Genomic DNA, 26,237 nt, shown 5'->3' with positions numbered 1-26,237 from the left:
CAGAGAGACAGAGAGACAGAGAGACAGAAACAGACAGCCAGAGAACCCAAAAATGGAAAGAAAGGAAATGGGTTGGAAGAGAAAATAAAAATGTGAAACTGGATTAGGGAGGGGTTCGGATGACAGTGACTGAGCGTTTCATAGCTGGGAGTGAGGTGGGGGTGGAGAGAGGACAGGGAAGAGGGAATGCTGATTGTGACCTCTGCAGAACTCTGTCAAGACTGAGAAGCCCACACCATGTTGAGGCTGTCCTAACACTACCTGGGCACCCTGTGAACACCACCTAGAGAGCCACCCCTCTCACTTTGTGTAAATTCTGATGTCGGTAAACTTGTTGTAAATTTAAACTCTCTATTCTAAAAAACAATGACATTCTTCTCTTTGTAGGATGACTTCATTACATCAGGTGTTATATTTTATCTTTTTTGCCTCAGTTTCTAGTGGTAAGTGTTGCTTTATTTCTTTCCCCCAACATAACATTTTTATTATTTGAGAATTTCATACAATGGACCCCGATCACACTCACTTCCTATTCCTAAGTTCACCTCCCCACCCTTGAGCCCTCCCCACTCAACACCCCCCCCCTCGAAAGAAAAGCCATCAAATCCAATTTGTGTTGAGAATATACTTGTTGGAAGTATATGACCACTCCAGTGGTCAGCCCTTTTAAGAAAACTGAGTCTTTCCCCTGCCTCCCCAACTCCTATCTCTATCCTTTTACCCAGTCAGAAGCCATCAACTGTGAAGAGTTATATTTCAGCACCTTTATAACAATTTTAAAGGACTCTCTTCAATATTTAAGTATGACCTAGAAATAGCTTATTCTCTGACTTGTAGTATGGGAAACATCATAAGTCCACAAAGAGAAATTACACTCCAGGCCCTATAAATTGTGGAATAATTCCATGCTGTGAACTCCAGGGAAGGAGACAGAATCGTTTATTTTCCAGTTAAGGCTCCCTTTAAATGGGTCAAAGAAACAAAGAGATTTAAATATAGAATTACAAAGAGTCTATACACCTCTATCATCTGAATATACGTTATATCTGTCTATAGAGTTGAATCTATATCTACCTACACAACACATTGCAAGGAATCCTAAGAGCAATATTAGAAAGAGAAGACTTGCCTCACCCCATTGATTAGTATTCCATAAGGAATTTGATACAGTAATTCTGTCTGTCTGTCTGTCTCTGTCTCTTCTGTCTCTGTATGTCTCTGCCTCTCTCTCTCTCTCTCTCTCTCTCTCTCTCTCTCTCTCTCTCTCACACACACACACACACACACACACACACATAGACACACAATCAATCACCAATTCCAGACTGAAAATGTTATAGAAATATTAATATATGGCTCACCCATTTGGTCAATGTAACCATTGAGATTACACTTCCATTCTACTTTACATCCAGTATGCTGCTTACTCTTCAGTAGGATGAAATGGGATGTTACTTCATCAATACTGATCTTAACAGCTTTTAGTGTGTTTTTCACTCCAGGCTTATTCTTTACTTGAAATAAAAATGTAAGCACATTTTGAAATAATTTATTCATGTTTTACTGAATGCCTGAGACTGCCACTGACTTTTAAGCATAGTTAGTTCTTTTTGGGGTGAACAGTAACAGATCTAAAATAAAATAAATATGATGTAGCATATTAAACTATACAGTTTATAGCTTCATTTTTCTTTGTGATTAGATCAATATTTACTATCGATGATTTTTCCCTCACTATCAGTGTTTTGAAATCCCATTTTTATTTGTACTGTCTTGACATTTTTGTTGTTGTTTATTTTTTTTTTTCAACACAAAGTTTCTCTGTGTAACCCTGGCTATCCCAGAAATTGATTTGTAGACCAGGCTGACCTCAAACTCAGAGGTCTGCCTGTTTCTTCCTCTAAGGGCTGGGATCAAAAGTGTGTGCCACCACCACTACTCATGGCCTGGTTTGACATCTTAAACACTGAACTCAACAACTGTGTCGATACACACACAGGATATTTATGTGTACACAGAAAATAGTAACAAGTACTGACCACTCTAGACAGAATCACTCTGTCAGATTCTGTGTGGCTTGGTCCTGGAAACCTGACTGGGCCAGCTAGGGAATCGAAGAAAGGACAGATACACAGACACTCACAATAAAATTGAGATTGGGTGAGCTGTGTTCACTCTGATGGAGCAGCACCAATTATAGCACAGCCTGGAACCTTGGCGCTCTTCTTGTATACAGCACAAGATGAGCTAGCCAGGGTAGGCAGGAGGTAAATAGGAGGTCTCACCCTGGAGTAAGGCTTTGGCACTACCAGGGCTCTGAGGCACTGGGGTCCTTGACATGACCACGCCCATGTCAGACAACACACACTCACTCAGGACTTCACCTGCCCTTCACGCTTTCATTCAAGGCTCTCCCAGTGCCTCACAGGACTCCATACATTTTTGAAGGGCAAAAAATTAAACAGAGTATGTTATTTAGTTGTAAAAGAACCATGCTAAGTAACATAACAAAATGGTAGCCGGAAAATCCTGGGTGTTGCATTAAGTAAGTATGTTCATAAATACAATTCAGAGACGAGATCACAATAAATCTAATATAATTAATATATGGCATGTGAAACTTTGGAATGCAGTCAAATTGGGACTAAGGTGACCTGTGAAAATGTATGCATATGTATTAGAATAGAGAAAAATGGTAAAAATTAGTGCTCAAGGAGGAGGAAGGAAGGGAATGCTAAGGAACTAGAAGATGGGGGGTGAAACTAGCAGAAGTGAATTAAACAGAATGTAAGCATAGTTAGAGAAAGTGTGTCTGATCATGCTCTGTATCCCATCTCAAAATGTCAGTGAAGCTAAGTTCACAGGGGCATCCTGAGAATTTTGAGAATTTTTTTGGCTTATGAATATATGCAAATGTAACTGATGAAATATTATCCATTATTGTTGTATCATACTTAAAATCCCAGAACAGACAAAGTTGGGGCAAGATGATTGAAAGTTCGAGGCCAGGATGAGCTACATAACAAGGTTCTGTCTCAAAAACTGTCTCAAAATCGTCTATACCAAACCATCCAATGCATATATTAAAGAAAAATAAATGGAAAGTTAGAGAGAGATGGCTCAGGAGTTCAGAGCACTGGCTGCTCTTGCATGGGACTCAGTTCCATTCACAGCCCCCATGTTAGGTAGCTCACAACTTCCTGTGACTCTAGCTCCCAGGAATCCAGCACCTTCTTCTGGCTTCTGTGGGCACGCGCGCGCGCGCGCACACACACACACACACACACACACACACACACACATACACGGCATATATATGTACATACATAGGTACATACATGCACAATAAAAAAGTTTTTAAAATCTTTTTTTAAAGAAAGAAAATTAAAAGACCAATCACATTGTCATATTGTGGCAAAGCTTGCTTAATTCTAGGAATGAGAAGTGACTTTAATCTAAGAAAAGGAGCCAAGGGATGTGGTGTAGACCCAAAGGAAGTGAAAGAAGAGACTCCTGGAGAGACTTGTCATTTGTCTTCCTGCTGTTGGGGCAGAGTAGCAGCAAGGCAGAAACACGTGGGCCTATGAAGCACACTCCTGTGTTATAGCACAGCCCGAGTATTCATCAGTGGACAGAGGGTTAGACAAAATATAGCATCATGGTACGCACATGCGCTGCAAAACGGGATATTATTCAGCGTGAGTGGAAGAAAATCCCACCTTATCCTAGGCCATGGCCGAACCTGCCTGGTTTTATACTAAATGAAATGAGTCATTCACCATGGTTTTATACTAAATGAAATGAGTCATTTACAAATAATTCCACTAATGTCTTGTGCCCAAAGACACAGAAGACCAAGAGAACTAAGCAGGGTCATGCTAATGATCATTTAATGTGTACAGATTTTCAGTTGGAAAAACTGAAGGAATTCCAGAACAGAAGTGGTAACTGTATGTAACGTCATACATCACTCCACAGTTCTATAGACCTGAAAAAGGCCAAAGCGTCCATTTTTATGTCATATATATTTTGCCATAGAAAAACAAAGTCAAAATAATCTAATACATTGATACATGCAGCAAGTTTTTATTTAATGTTTCATATGTAATGTTTTTACCTTAATAAGATTTTACTCATAATAAATGAGCTTAGCAAACTCAGAACTTCCCCAATGACCAAGCAGTATTGTAAAACAGCAATAAAATTATAAAAAAAAAAAAATCAAGCCAAAAGTTTTCAAGAAATCTCATACATCACTGATAAGTGGATATTAGCCTAGAGGCTCGGAATACTCACAATACAATTCACAGACTACAGAAAGCTCAAGAAGAAGGAAGACCAAAGTGTGGGTGCTTTGGTTCTTCTAAGAAGGGGAACAAAATACGCACAGGAGTAAATATGGAGATAAAGTGTAGAGTAGAGACTGAAGGAAAAGCCATCCAGAGACTGTCCCACCTGGAGATTCAGTCACCAAAGCCTGATACTATTGTGGTGCCAAGAAAGGCTTGCTGACAGAAGCCTGATATGGCTGTCTCCTGAGGGGCCCTGCCAGAGCCTGACAAACACGGAGGAGGATGCTTGAAGTTAATCATTGGACTGAGCACAGGGTCCCCAGAGGAGGAGCTAGAGAAAGGACTCAAGGAGCTGAAGGGGTTTGCAACCCCATAGGAAGAACAACAATATCAACCAACCAGACCCCCCCCCCAGCTCTCCCAGCAACCAAACTATCAACCAAGGAGTACACATGGCTCCAGCTGCATGTGTAGCAGAGGATGGCCTTGTCAGGTATCAATGGGAGGAGAGGTCCTTGGTCATATGAAGCTTCTATAGATGCCCCAGTGTAGGGGAATTGAGGGCGGGGAGGTGAGAGTGGGGTGGGTGGAGGAACACCCTCACAGAAGCAGGGGTAGGGAGGATGGGAGAGGGGGATTCTGGGAGGGGGGGAACTGGGAAAGGGGATAACATTTGAAATGTAAATAAAGAAAATATCCGATTAAAAAAAATCTCATACATAATGGTGACTGAAATAGTGTTTCCCTGAGGTACCAGGGTAAGGCAAAAATATCCACAACTTGGCTACTGTGAATAGGAAACAAGGAGCAGGGAGGTGCGAGCATCTTCAGAATGTTGTCTTAGGGTCCATCATATACACTCCTGGGGGCGGGGTTTTATGTTTAGTCTTCCGTGAAATCTTATTACAGATTTTGATTTTTCTCACGGTCTCGACAGCATGGAAATTTATTTACAAGTACCAAGTTAGGGAGTCCGCCTCTGTGTCCATCAGAGATGACTGTGTGAAGCAGATGCTAGATGCAGGCACAGGAGGAGAAGCACGTTCTATGGTTTAGCTAAGAAGCTTTCTTATTTAGTTTTTACTAATTCTTTGAGAACGTTATGCATTGTATTTGTATATTCACCTTGACTCCCCAAACTTCGCCTAGACCCATCCCAGACTTAGTACCTACCCAACATCGTGCTCTCCTTGTTTCATTTGGCCACAATGAGGAATGAAATTGTGCTGTCTGTGTGACGATGACCACAACTGGGTGACATCATATTGAGTGAGATAAGTCAGATTGAGGAAGATAAATCACACATTTTTTTTTTCAAATTTGGACCTTATATGGATACATAAAATCCAGTTGAAATGATACACTCTAGGCCCTAGCATCTGGGCCCTAGCATCCATGAAGGAGGCTAGAAGGAAGGAGGGAAATGAGAAGATATGAAGGATAAATATAGTCAAAGCACATGATATATACCTATGCAGGTGTTCCGTGAGCCCCACCACAATGCAATGAATACATGTCAATAAATGTGTTGAGAGACTACTGTCCCTTCCCTTAAACATTATATTAGAGATCCTACGTGCCACAGTAGGGAAGGTAAAAGATGTAAGAGTCAGGAGAAAGAAGGAAATTAACTGACTCTTCCCATAAATGTGGTTATGTACCTAGAAAACTGCAAAGTAATGGACGCCATGATTATTTCAGGCAGATCAGCAAGGAGTCTACAAACTCGATGTGCCACCAGGAGTGGAGGCACATACTTGTAATCTCAGGACTCAGCAGGCCTTAGTGCCAGCTCTTCCATTCAAAATCTTCAATGTACAAACAGTAGCCAACTCTCACCAGTACTAGGATCTGTGCTGAGATTATGAAAGTCAATATTATAGGTCAAATGACTCATGTAGTGGTTCTATCCTAAGCAAAACTGCCCATTTATTAATCCTTTAAAAATCAATTCAGCTTATCAAATCCTGCTGATCTTCTTGATAAAAAACACTTTAATGTGCCATGGTGGCTTCGCAGTAAAACGTTGAATTTCTTAGAGTTAACAGATAAACTGCTAGGTGGGAATAGACTGCCTGTTAGCCGGAAGCAGCTGCTGTGTGGTTTGGTGGGAGACAACACAGAACTTGGCAAAAGAAGTTTAATCTCCACTTAGCTTCTGGGATCCTTGCCAGTAGTGGAGAAAACCATGCTCTCTACCAAAACTCTGTTGAATTTTGGAGATGGATCTATGGTAAAGTTGCTCTTCTTCCCCACAAATCCCTTCAGCATGGACATTGCGGTCTCTCCCTGGAATAACTTTTCTAAACACACAGACATAGGGTTACTGGGAAAATCCATTATATTGAAATATGATTAGCTAAAATGGAAAATACTCAATACAGAATTAGTCGCGGCTCTGATTTAACACCTTATGTGACAAGACTTGTGCCTAAAACTGAATAGAAATAACCAACAAATTATCGATGAATCATAATGATGTGATGTGTCATCATCATATACATGACAAATAACAACCATGTTAATTAATTACACAAATAATACAGGGATGTATGTACCACATTTCTATTAGGGGTCAATGAAAAGTCACATGAGGTTTTGTTTGTTTTTTTGAGTCCGTTGGTTATTTAAGTCCTACAAGCCTCATATGACAGTTTTGACTGCTATGTACCTGCAATCCTCTCAAGACATTTACTGATGGCTGTTATAGCAGTCCATATTTGAGTTAGATTTTATTCTTCTAGAAGTACTTCCACATGAGTCTGATCTTTGTTTTCAATGGAATGGTATAAAGAGAAATGGGTTAGTAATACCTCTCCATGGGCATGTAGACTGCATGAAAAACTGTAACCTTTTATTCAGTCACTTAGGAAACAGTCCCTTAAAAGGTCACATACCGTATGAATTATTAGGTATCTTTTTTAGGAACAGAGGACTTTTGAATTGTATGCATTTTAGCTTTTTAAAATTAAAACTGATCTAAGGTTTTAGTTAACTAGAACTCAGTGACTTTTTTCCTGGTAAATGTGAGTAATGAGTCCACTTTAAATGTTAGCATGAGATCACACAAGGGGCCATCGGTGCTGGTTTTTAGTTTGTTGCAGTGCCAAAACAATAAATGAACAAAAACACAGCAAGCCCTTCCTGACCTGGAGGAGTTTCTTGCAGAGCATGTGCTGCTGGTCAATAGCTTAGAAATCATTGGATTGGTCCCACAGCCTTCCCAAGACAATCACTCACTCATAAATGTGATGCCACTGAGGTCACCATGTTGTTTATGATTTATATTTCTACCTGAGGGTGTTCACTGAAGAAGCTAACCCTAAGAGCATTGATCGATCTGATGTCTGAGTTTAGGCACATTTTGTGCTGACTTTTTAACAGACTATGTAACAAGGTAAATGCCCACCAAAATCCTTAGTAATGTGCGCCCATATTTTTCTTTGCAGAATGTATCACTAAGGTCTTCAAAGACATTAGCTTTCAAGGCGGTGACCTAAGTACTGTTTTCACACCGAGTGCCACGTACTGCCAGCTAGTCTGCACGCACCACCCTCGGTGTTTACTCTTCACGTTCATGGCTGAGTCATCTTCTGACGATCCTACCAAATGGTAATGGTTTATGTGTCTCTGAAGAGGAACTGATTTCTGAAGCTAGTTACCCACCAATGCAGATCACCTACTTACAAACCCCCTCCTGTCATTTTGCAAAATGGGATGTTAGTGGCTGGAAAATGAGTTTCCTTCCACTGAGATACTATTACAGAAAGGATGGCATTGAGGCACATTTGTGGAATGCTGTAATGACTCCTGGGAGCTCAATCTCAAGGTCAAAAAAAAAAGGTTTTGCTTTTTTTCCATGGTAGTTTGTCTTACATTCTTTTCCTGTTGCAGCTATTAGTTAATGATGGTGAGATTGTCTAGAACTTCCTTCTAACCTTTCAATTAGGAAAAAAAAACTTTAAAAAGTTACTTTAAAAATTATTGCTCCTTCATCACCACCTGCTCCATTCATTCTGATGTGGTAGACCCATGCCAGTTCTGCCACGGGGAAGACCCCATTCCTTGATACTTTCTAGAGAACCAGCAGCAGCAGACCATTTAGTAAGAACCACCTCCCACCTCTGGAGGCCCAGAGAGTAGCTGGCAGGACTCACTACCCAGTAACCACCAAAACCTGCCCTCCCTCCAGATTACCACTCCCCTTCTGTCCCTTCTACCCTCCCTTCTCCTCCACCACTGCCTGCCCCTTTCATTTCGCTGTGGTAGACCCATGCCAGTTCTGCCATGGGAAAGACCCCATTTCCTGATATTTTCTAGAGAACCATTAGCAGCAGGGCATTAGAGAACCAGCAGCATGCAGGACATTCTACCCTTGCCAAGTCTGCCACAGTGAAGACCCCGTCTCCTGATACTTCCTGAAGAACCAGCTGTATGCAGGGCATATGAGAGAAAGGGGATCCTAGGAGTACAAATACACAGGCCTGCAGGACAGAGAAGTCACAGCCAGAGACAGCAAGACCAGCTAACACCAGAGATAGCTAGATGGCCAAAGGCAAACACAAGATCATTACCAAGAGAAACCAAGGCAACATGGCACTATCAGAACACAGTTCTCCCACAACAGCAGATCCTGGATACTCCATCACATCAGAAAAGCAAGAGCTGGATTTAAAATAATTTCTCATGATACTGATAGAGGACTTCAAGAAGGACATAAATAACTCCCTTAAAGAAATACAGGAGAACATGGGCCAACAGGTAGAAGCCCTTAAAGAGGAAACACAAAAATCCCTAAAGAAATATGGGAGAACAAGGGTCAACAGGTAGAACCCCTTAAAGAGGCAACACAAAAACCCCATAGGGAATTATGGGAGAACATGGGTAAACATGCTGAAGCCCTTAAAGAGGAATGATAAAAATCTCTAAAAGAAACTCAGGAGAACATAAGTCAATAGGTAGAAACCCTTAAAGAGGAAACACAAAAATCCCTTAAAGAATATCAGGAAAATACAAGCAAATAAGTGAAGGAGTTGAACAAAACTATCCAGGATCTAAAAATGGAAGTAGAAACAATAAAGAAATCACAAAGTGAGATATCTCTGGAAATAGAAAACCTTAGAAAGAATTCAGGAGTCATAGATTCAAGCATCAACAACAGAATGCACAAGATAGAAGAAAGAATTTCAGCTGCTGAAGATTCCGTAGAAAACATTGACTCAACAGTCAAAGAAAATGCAAAATGCAAAAAGCTTGTAACACAAAACATCCAGGAAATCCAGGACACAATGAGAAGACCAAACCTAAGGATTATAGGCATAGAAGAGAGCGAGGATATACAACCTAAAGGACCAGTAAATATCTTCAACAAACTTATAGAAGAAAACTTCCCTAACCTAAAGAAAGAGATGCCAATGAACATACAAGAAGCCTACAGAATTCCAAACAGACTGGACCAGACCAGAAAGCCCCCCCCCCATCACATAATAATAAAAACAACACATGCACTAAACAAAGAAAGAATATTAAAAGCAGTAAGTGAAAAAGGTCAAGTAACATATAAAGGCAGACCTATTAGAATTACACTAGACTTCTTACCAGAAACTATGAAAGGTAGAAGATCCTGGGCAGACCTCATACAGACCCTAAGAGAACATAAATGTCAGCACAGACTACTATACTCAGCAAAATTTTCAATTACCATAGACGGAGAAAACAAGATATTCCATGACAAAAGCAAATTACACAATATCTTTCCACAAATCCAGCTCTACAAAGAATAATTGGTAGAAAATACCAACACAAGGCTGGAAACCACACTGTAGAAAAAGCAATAAAGTAATCTTTCAACAAACTCAATAGAAGATAGCTACACAAACAGAATTTCACCTTTAACAAAGAAGTAACAATCACTTTTAATAATGCTTAATAACAGTAAGCAACAATCACTTTTCCTTAATATCTCTTAATATCAATGGTCTCAATTCCTCAATAAAAAAAAAAAAACATAGACTAACAGACTGGATACATAAACAGGACCCAACATTTTGCTGCATACAAGATATCTACCTCAGTGACAAAGATAGTCACTACTTCAGAGTCCAAGGTTGGAAAACAATTTTCTAAGCAAATAGTCCCAAGAAAAAAATTGAAGTGACCATTCTTATATTGGATAAAATTGACTATCAACCAAAAGTTGTCAAAAAAGATAATGAGGGACACTTCATACTGGTCAAAGGAAAAGTCTACGAAGATGAGCTCTCAATTCTGAACATCTATGCTCTGAACGCAAGGGCACCCACATTCATAAAAGAAACTTTACTAAAGCTCAAAGCACACATTGCACCCTACATAATAATAGTGGGAGACTTCAATACCCCACTCTCAACAATGAACAAACCATGGAAACAGAAACTAAACAGAGACACAGTGAAACTAACTGAAGTTATGGACATAATGGATCAAACAGATACTTATAGAACATTCCACCCAAAAGCAAAGGATATATCTTCTTCTCAGCACCTCATGGTATCTTCTCCAAAACTTACCATATAATTGGTCACAAAACAGGCCTTAACAAGTACAGAAATATTGAAATTATTCCATGCACCAAGGCTGGTCTTCAATAACAACAAAAATAATAAAAAGCCGACATACAGTGGAAGATGAACAATGTTCTACTCAATGATAACTTGATCAATAAAGAAATAAAGAAATTAAAGACTTTTTAGAATTTAATGAAAATGAAGACTCATCATACCAAGACTTATGGGACACAATGAAAGCAGTGCTAAGAGGAAATTTTACTCATAGCTCTGAATGCCTCCACAAAGAAAATGGAGAGAGCTTACACTAACAGCTTGACAGTGCACTTGAAACCTCTAGAACAAAAAGAATCAAATACACCCAAGAGGAATAGATGGCAGGAAATAATCAAACTCAGGGTAGAAATCAACCAAATAGAAACAAACGAACTATACAAAGAATCAACAAAACCAGGAGCTGGCTCTTTGAGAAAATCAACAAGATAGATAAACCCTTAGCCAGGCTAACCAGAGGGCACAGAGGCACTACCCAAATTAATAAAATCAGAAATGAAAAGGGAGACATAACAACAGAAACTGTGGAAATTCAAAATTCAAAGGATTTTCCAAACAAGGAAGGAAAACTTCAGACCAATCTCCATGATCAGGTAGGCTTCATCCCAGGGATGCAGGGATGGTTCAATATATGGAAATCCATCAATGTAATCCACTACATAAGCAAACTCGAGGAAAAAAAAACACATGGTCATTTCATTAGATGCTGAAAAGGCTTTTGACAAAATCCAACATCCCTTCATGATAAAAAGTCTTGGAGAGATTGGGAATCCAAGGCCTATACCTAAACATAGTAAAAGCAATATACTGCAAACTGGTAGCCAACATCAAATTAAATGGAGAGGAACTTGAAGCAATCCCACTAAAATCGGGGACCAGACAAGGCTGCCCATTCTCTCCCTATCTATTCAATATAGCACTTGAAGTCCTAGCCAGGGCATTCAGACAACAAAAGGAGGTCAAAGGTATGCAAATTGGAAAGGGAGAAGTCAAAATATCACTATTTGCAGATGATATGATAGTATACTTAAGTGACTCCAAAACTTACACCAGAGAACTCCTAAAGCTGATAAACAACTTCAGCAAAGTGACTGGATATAAAATTAACTCAAACAAATAAGTAGCTTTCCCTTACTCAAAGGATAAACAAACTGGGAAAGAAATTCAGGAAATGACACCATTCACAATAGTCCCAAATAATATTTCATACCTTTGTGTGATTCTAACAAAGCAAGTGAAAGATCTGTATGACAAGAACTTCAAGCCTCTGAAGAAAGAAATCGAAGAAGATCTCAGAAAAGGGAAAGATCTCTCATACTAATGGATTGGCAGGATTAATATAGTAAAAATGATCATCTTGGGGAAAGCAATCTACAGATTCAATGCAATCGCCATCAAAACCCCAAATCAATTTTTCATAGATCTAGAAAGAGCAATTCGCAAATTCATTTGGAACAACAAAAAACCCAGGATAGCAAAAACTATTCTCTACAACAAAAGACCTCCTGGGGGAATCACCATCCCTGACCTCAAGTTCTACTACAGAGTAATAGTGATTAAAAAACTGTTTGATATTGGCATGGAGACAGGCAGGAAGATCAATGGCCTAGAATTGAAGACCCAGAAAAGAACCCATACATGTATGGTCTTTTGATATTTGACAAAGGAGCTAAAAACATCCGGTGGAAAAAAAGCATTTTTAACAAATGGTGCTGGATCAACTGGAGGTCTACATGCAGAAAAATGCAAATTTATCCATTCTTATCTCCTTGTACTAAGCTCAAGTCCAAGTGGATCAAGGACCTACACATAAAACCAGACACACTGAAGCTTATAGAGGAGAAAGTGGGGAAGAATCTTGAACACATGGGCACAGGGGAAAAGTTCCTGAACAAAACACCAGTGGCTTATGCTCTAAGAACAAGAATCGACAAAAGGGACCTCATAAAACTGCAAAGCTTCTGTAAGACAAAGGAGGACGTGGTCAATAGGACAAAATGGCAACCAGCAAATTGGGAAAAGATCTTTACCAATCCTACATCTGATAGAGGGCTAATATCCAATGTATACAAAGAACTCAAGAAGTTAGTCTCCTGAGAGTCAAATAACCCTATTTAAAAAAATGGGGTACAGAGCTAAACAGGGAATTCTGAACTGAGGAAACTCGAATAGTTCCAAAGCACCTAAAGAAATGTTCAGCATCCTTAGTTATCAGGGAAATGCAAATCAAAACAACACTGAGATTCAACCTCATACCTGTCAGAAAGGCTAAGAACAAGAACTCAGGGGACAGCAGATGCTGGAGCAGATGTGGAGAAAGAGGAACACTTTTCTATTGTTGCTGGGATTGCAAGCTGGTAAAGCCACTCTGGAAATCAGTTTGGTGATTCCTGAGAAAATTAGACATAGTACTACCTGAGGACACAGCTATACTACTCGTGGGCATATACCCAGAAGATGCTCCTACATGTCAGTACACATGCTCCACTATGTTCATAGCTGCCTTATTAATAATAGCCAGAAGCTGGAAAGAACCCAGATGTCCTTCAACAGAGGAATGGATATAGAAACTGTGGTATATATACACAATGGAGTACTATTCAGCTATTAAAAACAATGAATTCATGAAATTCTTAGGCAAATGGATGGAACTAGAAAGTGTCATCTTGAGCAAGGTAACCCAATCACAAAAGAACACACATAGTATGCACTCACTGATAAGTGGATGTTAGCCCAAAAGCTCAAAATAAACAAGTTACAATTCACAAACCACAGGAAGTTCAAGAAGAAGGAGGACTGAAGTGAGGGTGCTTTGGTTCCTCTGAGAAAGGGAACAAAATACTCACAGGAGCAATAAAAGAGACAAAATGTGGAGCAGAGACTGAAGTAAAGGCTACCCAGAGACTGCCCTACCTGAGAATTCATCCTATAAACAATCACCAAGCCCCACACTATTATGGATGACAAGAAGTGCATACCAAAAGGAGCATGCCATGGTTGTCTCCTGAGGGGCCCTGCCAGAGCCTTACACATACAGAGGCAGAAGCTAGCAACCAACCATTGGACTGGGCATGGGGTCCCCAGTGGAGGAGTTGGAGGGTGGTCTGGAGGAGCTGAAGGGGTTTACAGCCCCATGGAAAGAGCAACAATGTTGGCCACCCAGATGCCCCAGGACTCCCAGGGACTTAACCATCAACCAAGGGGTACACATAGTTCTAGCCAAAAATGTGGCAGAGGAATGCCTTGTCAGGCGTTAGTGGGAGGAGTGGTCCTTGGTCAGGTGAAGTCTCAACTGACGCCCCAACAAAGGGAAATCGGAGGGGGGGGGCAAGTGGATGTGGGTTGGGTGGAGGGGCATATACTTGGAGGCAGGGAGTGGGAGGAGGGATTGGGAATTTTCAGGGAGGGGGAAACTGGGAAAGGTTTTACCATTTGAAATATAAATGAAAATTCTATTCAATAAAAAAATTATTACGACAATTTTCTACTCCCTCCAATATCCTGTCACATTATGTGGTTTTCTTGGATTCCACCACTGGTTCAATAAGGTATGCAGACTTTTATATAAAATGTTAGGCTCTTCATTGGGGCAGACTCTCAGCTCTCTTCTCTAAGCTTATCTTGTCAGCCATGTAACTAACTCTTTACTTCCCTTCCATCCCTTTCCCTGTCTGCCTCTGAATCCCCCACTTGGCTTTAGTCCTTCCTGTCTCTCTGCCCGGAAGTCCCACCCTTGTACTTCCTGTCCCATGTATTGGCTGTCAGATCTTTACTATAACCAATCAGCAGTAAGACAATGCCTGAACATCTCTTTCGTTGCCTTTTGGCAATATGGGCTGTTTGGGCAGGTGTGGAAGCACTTACAAATGGGAGGCTGGTAATAGGCCATAGAAATGATGATATCAAAATCCTGCCAGAACTTAGCTCTTTGCCAATACAGTAATCAACAATTGAAAATACAGAGACACAGCTTATTTAATACAATTCAAGGAAGGTCACCCTATGTTTGCTTTACCTACCTGTATATAGTCACCGGAAAATACTGAATGTGATTTTAAAATATCATAATCCTGCGCATCTAAATACTTCAACATGAATTTCACAATAAGAAAATTGTAAGAAGCTTAACAAAGTTAAACATACTTGAAATGCTAATTTTAGCTGTTAATTAAATTCTCATTAAATCTCTCAGGTTCCCTATGGCTGTTTTTAGTTGTTGTTGTTGCTGTTTTGTTTTGTTTTTTTTTTACCTCTCTACGCATATTTTTAAAATATTAGATATTGCATTCATTTCTGTCTCTGTACTAAACGTGAAGTTTAATATATAACCTTTTATGCAAATTTAAGTTGCCAATATCTTTGTCATTGCGGGTTTCTCAGATAGTTACACATTACCCTAAGAATTAATTTTTCTTTTGAAATCTAGAACAGAGATTGGCAAGACCGGGCTAAAACTTTAGGCTTTGATGAACCAGATGCAAATAGAACATCCTGTATTTCTAACACTGTTTTACAATGCGTGGGCTAGAGGGATTGCTCAGGGGTGAAATTCATCGGCTGCTCTTCTACAGAACCCAGGGGTCATTACCTCAACTTCCAGAGATTTGCAATCATTTGTAATTCCAGGTGATTCAATGCTATCTTCTGCCTTTCTCATGCATGTGGTCACACACACACACACACACACACACACACACACAGAGAGAGAGAGAGAGAGAGAGAGAGAGAGAGAGAGAGAGAGAGAGAGAGAGATTAAAATGTAGTCATGTAAAAAAATAGAAAACCATTTCTAGCTCAAGGACAACACAAAAAAAGGAAGATTTTAAACAACATTTTAGCAATAGGCCAGAGTCCATCTATTCCTGTTCATGTCCTGTTGGAAAGGAGGGCCATATGTGTTCTTTTAGATGCGTGGATGTTGTAATAAAAAGCAAAGTCAAATCTCGCCAAGTAAACATTTGTTTTGGCGGGAAACCCAGTCATTTGTCTTCTTCTCTTTGACCTTGGGATCCACTCTTTGAAAGCATGAATTCCTGTTGAATAATGTTTTGTTTTATTTTATTTTATTTTTTAAAAAGAACAGGTTTGCCTGCATCCTGAAGGACAGTTTCACAGAAACATTGCCAATGGTAAACATGACAGGAGCTGTTTCTGGTTATTCCTTCAAGCAATGCCCTCAGCAATTGAGTGGTAAGATTTCTTATCAAATACAATAAATACTAGCCATTATAATATATACATATAATCTCTTCAGATACAGTTCTGTGGCTATAAAATAAAATACTACTACCTAGGACCAAGCTTCCTGGTGAGGAACCATCTATGTAGAGGATGCAGTTTTCTTCTTTCCTTCCCCACAAGCACATTGTCTCTCTTTAACATTTCCTAGCCTCATAAAGGCACGTGTCCATCTCAGTTCTTATTATTTTTCCTTCCCAGCCTGGAATCACACACGAAAGCCTTTATTATAAATGCTAATTCAAATCAAAAGGAGAAAACGCAGACTGGTTTTAATAGTGAAACAGGCCCTTTTCAATAAGTTAAAGAATGAACCCATTGGATGGGATGGTTTGGACACGAGATCAGAAAGTCAAAATGCAAATTCACAAGCTTTCTATTTTTTTTTAAATTTATTTATTTATTTTACATGCAATGGTGTTTTGCCTCCATGTGTCTGTGTGAGTGTGTCAGACCTCCTGGCACCGGAGTTACAGACAGTTGCAAGCTGCCATGTGGGTGCTGGGAATTGAACCCAGGTCCTCTGGAAGTGTAGTCAGTGGTTTTAATCGCTCAGCTACCTCTCCAGTCTCAAACGTACAAGCTTAAAGCGGATGCAATATAAGAGACACATTGGCTTCCTCATAACCTCCTAGTGGAAGTGGGAATTATGCCGAGTGAAAGAAAATGAAGAACTTATACGGGAGTGTTCAAGAGGCGAACAGTTTCCCCGAAGGCAGTGGACTATAGTTGCCCCTCGCTTCTGGTGACACCTAGATTCTCCGGCTTTATTTCCAGCTTGCAGCAAGGAAGTGTACGTGAACCTAGACATGAAGGGCTTGAACTATTACAGTTCCGCTGTGAAGAATGCTCGAGAATGCCAGGAGAGATGCACAAATGATGTCCACTGTCAGTTTTTCACTTACGCAACAGAGCATTTTCCCAGTGTGAACCATCGGTGAGTGAGCGAGAGACCGAGTGTCTGGATATAAACAAGCCACAGGAAAGAAAACCGCTGGTCCTTGGGTATTTTCATCAACTTGAAGCCTAGACTCTTTTTTTTAACCCCCAAATATTTGCATGACAGCAATCACTGTTTTGTCGTTTTGTCGTGAAAAGGCTAATTAACTCAAAAGGCATTTAAGTCATATTTAAATTTCAGGGCTGGGTGACCTGACCGCTCTGTGTGTAAACGCACTGCTTGTGTAAGCCTGGGGAGCCTGGTTTGGATCTCAGCGCCCATGTAAAAGCCAGATGTGGCCCTGCATGCCTTTAAACCCCAGTGCTTGGGGCAGGGGCACAGGGTGAGGGGGCAGAGGGAGGATCATTGGAACTCACTAGCTTCAGGCTGTTGTTTTTTTAAATTAGATATTTTCTTTATTCACGTTTAAAATGTAAATAAAGAAAACATCTAATTTTTCTTTCCCCGTCCCCCCCAGCCCTGAAACCTCTCTCCCTTCCCCCTCCCCCTCCCCATGCTTCTAAGAGGGTGTGCCCCACCCACTCTCACCTCCCCACCCTGGCATTCCCCTTGAGCCTCTCCTCCCAGTGATGCTGAGAGGGCATCCTCTTTAGCCCCAAGCTCAATGAGACTTCCTGCCTGGAGGGGAAAAGGCAGGGAGGTAGTAGGGCAGGAACTCTAAGGTCCACCCTTGGATTTCCTAGTCATGCTTACATACGCACACACCCCACAGATCCCACATACCATATATAATACATATAGTGCAGCACACAGATTCTGTGTTTCAATGACACTGTCATAAACCATACGAAAGCTTACCCTATATCCTAACTAATTTCAAAAGGCACGACATTTTTACATTTGTGGAATTGAGAACTCTGGTTTGATTGGCGATGTTCTTCCCGGTCTAGCAAATGTCCCAACCTAAAGAATCACAACTTAAAGTTTGTTTATCTACCTAGACATACAGTTCTGTCTCTTACCCGAGAAGAAGCAATTGACACCGATGTGCAAAGTTTTATCCTGTTTGATGTGGGATTTTGAACTCTTTCAGAAAGAAATCTATTGTATGAAAATATACGACTAATGAGAGGGAATGAATAAATCTGCATTTTTTTCAGATTTAAATTTTTATTAGAAAAGTATATGACTTGTTCTTTTAAAAACATTTTAATATTGTGTGTGTATGTGTATGTCGGTTTGTGTGTTTATGTATGTGTGTGCCTGTGTGTTTAGACACACACATGTGCAGATAACTATATAAGCTAGAAGAGCCATCCCTTCAGCTCCCAATGTTAATTTTTAGATTTAGGAATCTTTGGCATTATCTAGATTTGCACAGTAAACAACAGTTATGTGATAGTTGGATTTTAACACTGACTCTTTATACTTCACTTTCCATAATTCTGAAAAAGAAATGAATGGGAAGCAAAGCCTTTTGAAATGAGTAATAAAAAATGAGAAGCAGACTTCTATGGCTCTATCTCCCCTCAGATGACAATGTTTATGTCTTAGATGTCACAGAATGAGCACCGCAGGCCAGGAAAACATGTCTAGGGCTTATGCAGAAGCATAAATGGAGGGCTAAAGCGAACCTGTCCACACAGTCATCTCACATCACATGAGGTCTCCGGTGTCACCCATTCACTGGTGAGCTGACACTGTTCCTGAGTCTTCAGGGCCACCCTGTTGTTAGAACAGCTGCCTGGATTCCAGCGGCCAATGGCTCTGCAGGTGAACACTCCTGTGGGCAATTCTGTTATTACAGTCATTTCTCCGCTGCAGACAGTAAGTTCTTACCCTCTTGTGCCTTTATATACTTGGAAAGAATAATATTTTTCCGTTCTTGTTTTTACTCAGTAAAATTTGTCTTTTGAAGTACACCCAGACAGGGACGCCAACCACAATAGCGAGGCTCAATGACGTGGTGTCTGGAGTTTCACTGAAGCCCTGTGGACTTTCCAACTTGGGTAATTATCACTTTTCTCAATGAGATACTGGCACCATTAAGCCCGCATGAAGCAGAGGATATATATATATATATATGGTCTAACTTTAAAAACAGTCTGTGCTCACTCAAGTGAACCCAGTAACCTTTCACTATCTTCATGTGATATACTTCATTATGTCCTTGAAAGGATTTCTTCTTAAATTTCAAAATTTTTTTATATAAACAACAACAACAACAAAAATAAAGGTCTCTGGATGAACTTTCCACGTGTAACATAATTTACAAACACTATCTGGGATGTCTGGGATGTTGCTGGTGCCTCCACCCTCCTAACACAGTTTCTTCCGTTGTTGTCCAGCTTGTATCAGGGACATTTTCCCGAACACGGTGCTTACAGACCTTAACATTGACAGTGTGCTGGCCCCAGATGCTTTCGTCTGTCGTCGTATCTGTACGCATCACCCCACCTGTCTGTTTTTTACATTTTTTTCCCAAGCATGGCCAAAAGAATCTCAGAGGTAAGGCGTTACCTTCAAGAGTCCTGTTACTTTCCATACTCATTGTAACAAGTGGTCTTTCTCGTTGCCATATTTTACGTGATTTATTCATATACCCCCTTTGGACCTTTAGACATCTTTGTCTCCTTAAAACATCTGAAAGTGGATTACCAAGCACACGCATTACAAAGAGCCACGCCCTTTCTGGGTTCAGTCTCCAGCACTGCAGGCACAGCGTCCCAGGTAAACAGTGAAGGATTCCCTCTCCTTGAGCTCTGGAGCCCAGGGCACCTGGATGACTGTGAAGGCTACACATTTCAAACCTGGCGTGTACTTTCTTGTCTAGTATTCTGCCATCCGTCCTTTTACAACGACACTGATTTCTTGGGAGAAGAACTGGACATTGTTGATGTGAAAGGCCAAGAAACCTGCCAGAAAATGTGCACCAATAATGCCCGCTGCCAGTTCTTTACCTATTATCCATCTCAAGGATCTCGCAATGAAAGGAAGTAAGGCATGCGTTGGGTGGGGCCTGGTGGATCATCTCCTTGTAGAAAGACTTTTGCTTACAGAGTTTTGTTTTCAACCACAGGGGCAGATGTTACTTAAAGCTTTCTTCAAATGGATCTCCAACTAGAATACTTCATGGGAGGGGAGGCATCTCTGGATATTCACTGAGGCTGTGCAAAATGGATAATGGTGAGTACTTAAAAAATACAACTGAAGGGGAATAGTTAATGTAATGTATCAACACAAGGCTAGTCTACAACAACCACAAAGGGGTGGAAACAGAAGCGCAAGCGCATACACACACAGACACACACAGACACACACACACACACACACACACATACACACACACATTCCCAGCACTCAAGAGGTTGAGGCAGGAGTATCAGAAGTTTAATGCCAGGTTGGATTAAATAGCAAAGTCCTGCATCAAAAATGACAACAAAATAGATATGGAAAAGAGATGATTTGTAAGTTAACAAATTTAGAGGTTTTCCAATATGCACACGTATATGTATTATATGTATTTATATGTGTATATGTATATGTGTCTATTTGTATATGATATATACGTATATGTATATATGTCATTTCAAGTGGCAATTTCTGAAGAGACAGATCCAGAGGGCTGATGTTTGTATTCAAGATCAATGGATTTTTTTGTCTTGTTTTAATTCTCAGAAATTAAACTATCAACCAGTCCACTAAATTATTCTTTTTCTTCTCACTTGATCTTTCAGTGAAACAATTATTATGTGTTATAGTATATGATATATAATAACATATATGTTTATATATATTATAATGTCCAGTGTTAAGATACCCTGTAAATTGTGATATAGCTGAGATTTAATGAACAGAGTGTGGTGCTAATTCCTCCTTGTGAAAGTTTTAGAAGTACAAAACCTTTTGTGCCAGATCATTTGCAATTCTAGAAGGTGACTCCATCCTTAACTTCAGAGGACCTGATTTATAGCACATTCAGATGCTGTATTAGTTAGGGTTTTACTGCTGTGAACAGGCATCATGACCAAGGCAACTCTTATAAGGACAGCATTTAATTGGGACTGGCTTACAGGTTCAGAGATTCAGTCCATTATCATGAAGGGGAGCATGGCAGCATCCAGGCAGGCATGGTGCAGGAGGAGCTGAGAGTTCTACATCTTCATCAGAAGGCTGCTAGCAGAGTACTGGCTTCCATGCAGCTAGGATGAGGGTCTTAAATCCCACACCCACAATGACACACCTACTCTAAAAAGGCCACACCTCCAAATAATGTCACTCCCTGGGCCAGCATATACAAACCATCACAGGAGTTTTGTCCCAACAATTGCAATGCCCTAACCAGAAAACATGCCTTCCTAGAATTCAGAGGTTTGATGGCAATCTCAGGGTGACTCATGCCTCTTAAGAGAGTTAAGCTGTAGTTCATATAGTTTGGGTTTTGCTCATGATGAATTTAGCTAATAAGAAGGAACATTCAAAACAACTATTGTCTTAATTCTACTTCTTAGTGCTAGATGGGGCAATTAGAAAAGACTTCTAAGTGATGTGAGCGTGGTTTAAGAACTGGGATCCAGAGCAGGCACCTTCATAAATTGAAGATTGCATTTCTCACCTGTTCTGCCTTCATTCTGTTTGTCTCTGCTGAATTTATATTATCTGGCCTGTGAAGGAATCAGTTGTAGATTGATAGAGGAGAAAATATGGAGGGTCATAAACCTGTATGCCTTCTGATGCATAGAGAAATAGGTAACACTGCACAGTGTTAGGCTATGCAACCCCTGTATGTAAGAGGGAACATCTAACCGAGGTGTTTGTCATATTTACTGTTGTAAGTCTCTAATGTAACTTGACTTTCCTTTTTTTCAAAAGATTTATTTATTTATGCATATGAGCACACTGTAGCTGTACAAATGGTTGTGAGCCTTCATGTGGTTGCTGGAAATTGAATTTAGGAGCTCTGCTTGCTTTAGTCAACCGTACTCTCACTCTGGTTAACCTTGCTTGTTCAATCTCTGCTTGTTCCGGCCCAAAGATTTATTTATTATTATAAATAAGTACACTGTAGGTGTCTTCAGACACACCAGAAGAGGGCGTCAGATCTCATTATGGATGGTTGTGAGCCACCCTGTGGTTGCTGGGATTTGAACTCAGGACCTTCGGAAGAGCAGTCAGCGCTCTTAAATGCTGAGCCATCTCTCCAGCCCATAACTTGACTTTCTAAAGACACCTAGTGATGGACACCACTAAAAGAAGTATTTCTTCATCCCTAATGCAATGTTGAGCAATATGTGTTCAGCATTCTGTTTAAGCTAATGGAGCAGACATCAAGATAGACCTTTTTCTGAAGGCTTGCATTTGAGTTACTGATAATGTTAACGCTCACCCGTTAACTTTCTAACCGTTACCTTCCTGCTGGTAGATTGAAAGGCTTCTGGGTTTTTTCCTATCACAGAATGGCCAGGGACAGTGAAGCTGTAGGTAACTACTAACCACACTCTCTCTGTTGCAGTGTGCACAACCAAAATCAAGCCCAGGGTGGTCGGAGGTGCTGCGTCTGTCCATGGTGAATGGCCTTGGCAGGTGGCCCTGCACACCAGCCAGGGCCACCTGTGTGGAGGCTCCATCATTGGAAACCAGTGGATACTGACAGCAGCTCATTGTTTTTCTGGGTGAGTATTGTCGCTATTCTCCCGGGGTCCCCATCATCAGGCATAGGTGAAATCAGGGACTATCATAATAGTAAACGAACACTTCAAAAATGTAAACGGTCCTGTTTTACTAAATTAATTCCCACCTTGTGGGCAGAGATGATGCCCACATGATGCCCACCGGAATGATACTCAACATTTGGCCGCAGTAGAACAGGTGCAGGGACAGAACTGATTGCACACTTCTGTCTTGTCATTCAAATGCAAATTATTTCCAGCGGCTTCTCGCTGGTTCCAGGTGCAGGCACACAGGCCAGAATGAAGCTCACAATCTCCAGCTCTTTGAATCCGGGTCCCCCTCTTCTTTCTTCCTCTGCCTCTGAATGCATAGAGTTCTGCACACACCATCAAACTGGATGCCCACACTTACATTGCTTTTTCAGTATTGGTCAAATGTAAGCAACGTGGCTGGAGAAGTGCGTATCTTGAGGAAATTCGGTTGAGTGAGGCTTTTCTGTGCTACTTTTAGGGTTTCTGTTGCTTCCAGACATAGGTTTACGTGTTGCTTTGTTCATTTTTTTTCATTAATGAGTGCACACACTTGTAATTCAGCACTACACTGAGGTCAATTGTCAGCTTTACAAGCACATATGAGGAATATAAAACGTCACAGTGATTAATTTTTAAATTCTGTCCAAGTCAAGGTTGAGAATAATACCTAACTCTTCCCGAGTTTGCGAATATGCTGGAGAATAGAAAGACATTTATTTAATGTCTTTCTTAGTCTTTATTTAATGTCTTAGAAATCCAGTGCTTTCACTGTACAGGAAATATGTGACTACATTATTTGAGAATAAAATCACTTTTTTCCACACGTAAAGGTAGAAACAATTGCAGAGTATAAATAACTGTGAAACACAAATATTTGGAAAAGGCCTAGTAGTAGATTTTTTTCCCTACTCTGTTTGTTCCTTAGGATAGAGACACCTAAAAATCTGCGTGTCTATGGTGGCATTGTAAATCAATCAGAAATAAATGAAGATACTGCTTTCTTCAGGGTTCAAGAAATGATAATTCATGATCGATATACGACGGCAGAAAGTGGGTATGATATTGCCCTGTTAAAACTGGAATCAGCCATGAATTACACAGGTATATAGAGATTTAGGTGACCTAGATAAAACATTCACATTAGGAGACTCATAGTCTCGTCTACGGGGTCCAATCAACAGCCAGACAAGTAAGGTCTGGAAAGATGGTCTCTGTTGAGACAGACAGTTTGCCTTACAATACTAAATCACACTTTGAGAGTGCAAACAGAGAGACTTGCCTTCAGGCTTCTTCAGATACATAGAATGTCATTGTTTGTTTTATAAAATACAGAAGCAATAAGAATAATGATTGACACTTTGCTTTAGTAATAAGGGGCTTGACAATATGGTTAAGCAAATGCTACAGACTATTAAACCTTGTCATAAATGAAAGTTGGTGTAAAGAGTCATGTCTTATCTTGTCCCTTCTGCTTGGGATATTTTATATACACCACTGAACATGTGACGTGAAATATATGAGAAAAAGATAACATGAATATCATAAAGAAAGAAAGCATGGTTAATATCTGGTGAAATAACAACCCTTTCTGGGTCAAATGATTGGCTTTCTTTCTGCTTCGGTCAGCTTTCCACCACTGTGACAAAATGCCCGATGTAACCACCTTGTAAGAAAGAAAGGTAATATGGGCTCTCACGATGTCAGAGGCTTCGGCCTGCAGTTGGGGGCCTCCACTGCTTTGGAGCCCTTGCTAAGAAATGTGCAGAAGAGCAAACTGGTCACGTCCTGGATGCCTGGAAACTGAAAGGAAGGGGCTGGGCTCCTAATAGGCCCTTCAAGGCCCCACCCTCAATGATGTCACTTCCTTCCTCAGGCCCCACTCCCATCATCTCTAAGCAATGTCACAGGCTGGGATGAAGTCTTTGAACATGGGCCTTTGGGGAGACACCTCACATCCAAACCATAGCCACTTCTGATGACTAAACTGTGATTTTCAAAATTAGATTTTCAGCGGCCAATATGTCTGCCTTCCAAAGGAGATGGAAACGTAGTGCACACAGAATGCTGGGTGACTGGATGGGGGTACACTGGGACAAAAGGTAACAAACCATGCTTCTATCTCTGTTCTATCCTGAAATCAAAGAGCAGAGCTTAACCAGTCCCACTGTTTCCTAGTTAGTCATAGGGCCAAAAATGTGAATAAAGTAACACTCTTCAATTACAGGAAGATTAATAACAAAGATCAATCCATTTGATCGGAAACGTTAAATATGATTAAACCCTCTAAAGACTGTTTTAACTGGAGACTTTTAGTGTTGGACCTAACACTCTGTAAAAGTTCTAGAATGGTTTCTAATTATTTTGTCTGAAAAGGAATTCTACTTAGTGTCACAGCAAATTTTGAACTTAATAACATTAATAAAATTATATACACCATAGTAGAAATAATGTCTTCTTTATACACCATTGAAAAAAATGACCTATGAATCAAGCTTAGTAATTTTTCCTCCTAGCTTTTTTATGTAAAATTTTGTCTTTTTAATTACTATACATACATAATAATAATTATTCCAGTAAAACATGAATCTGACCCTTTTTCAGATGAAGTACAAAATATTCTCCAGAAAGCCAAGGTGCCACTGGTGTCCAATGAAGAATGTCAGATGAGATACAGAAGACATAAAATATCCAACAAGATGATCTGTGCAGGCTACAAAGAAGGAGGCAAGGATACATGCAAGGTAAGACTGTCTCAAGCAATTGGTTATGTCCGATTGGTGTGAATGCTTAATGCATTTGTACAAACCACTCTACCACGGAGCAGAGTTTTGGTTGCTGTGATAAAACACAGACCAAACACAATTCAGGGAAGGAAAGCATTTATTTAGCTTACAAGTTATACAGTCCACCACAGGGGAAAGTCAAGGTAGGGACCTGGTAGCAGGAACTGCAGCAGAGACCGCAGAGGAGTGCTGCTTACTGCCTTGTATTTACTCTCCTGTTGCGCTACTTTTCTTCTGTAAAAATGTATTCATCAATACATGGAGAAAGTTCCCCACAGGCATGCCCACGCGACAGGCTGATGGCGGCGGTTCCCTCTTCCCAGGCGTGTGAGCATGACAATCCAGATTAGCCATCACGAGCAGAACACTGGGTGGAATTTGTTATAGGTAAACTAAACTCCACAATAGAGAAGCTGCATAAGGGAGAGCAATTGGATGTTTAGATGCTTGCGAGAGGACCAGAATATTAGGTAAAATTGCTGCGAGCAATACTTAATTCAGGAAATGCCTAAAGTGATCCAGGTGTGTGTCTTTCTCCCCCCCCCCACCCCCTTTGACAGGGAGATTCTGGAGGGCCCCTGTCCTGCAAACACGATGGCGTCTGGCACTTGGTAGGCATCACAAGCTGGGGCGAAGGCTGCGGTCAGAAGGAGAGGCCGGGGGTCTACACCCACGTGGCCAAGTATGTGGACTGGATTTTGGAGAAAACTCAAACGGTATGA

The 26,237-nt window shown here is 40.5% G+C and overlaps 1 protein-coding gene across 2 annotated transcripts; it reads left to right on the top strand.

Annotated features, from left to right (window-relative positions):
• Positions 1 to 388: 388 nt before the first annotated feature.
• On the top strand, positions 389 to 26,237 carry F11 (coagulation factor XI). 2 transcript variants are annotated; one of them, XM_052162588.1, is made up of 14 exons: positions 389 to 443; positions 7,742 to 7,904; positions 15,975 to 16,081; positions 16,907 to 17,066; positions 18,930 to 19,039; positions 19,379 to 19,538; positions 19,651 to 19,760; positions 19,864 to 20,026; positions 20,110 to 20,216; positions 22,543 to 22,702; positions 23,658 to 23,833; positions 24,736 to 24,831; positions 25,334 to 25,473; positions 26,076 to 26,237. In XM_052162588.1, the coding sequence occupies exons 1-14, from the start codon at positions 389 to 391 to the stop codon at positions 26,235 to 26,237; spliced, it is 1,869 nt and encodes a 622-aa protein (XP_052018548.1). The 2 variants fall into 2 exon arrangements, with proteins under 2 accessions (XP_052018548.1, XP_052018547.1); XM_052162587.1 differs by having other exon boundaries at positions 20,092 to 20,216.

This window comes from Apodemus sylvaticus, chromosome 18 (assembly GCF_947179515.1).
Source record: "Apodemus sylvaticus chromosome 18, mApoSyl1.1, whole genome shotgun sequence".
Classification (NCBI taxonomy): Eukaryota; Metazoa; Chordata; class Mammalia; order Rodentia; family Muridae; genus Apodemus; species Apodemus sylvaticus.
Note: the sequence above shows the minus strand (reverse complement) of the source record. Positions and strands in the feature narration are given on the sequence as shown.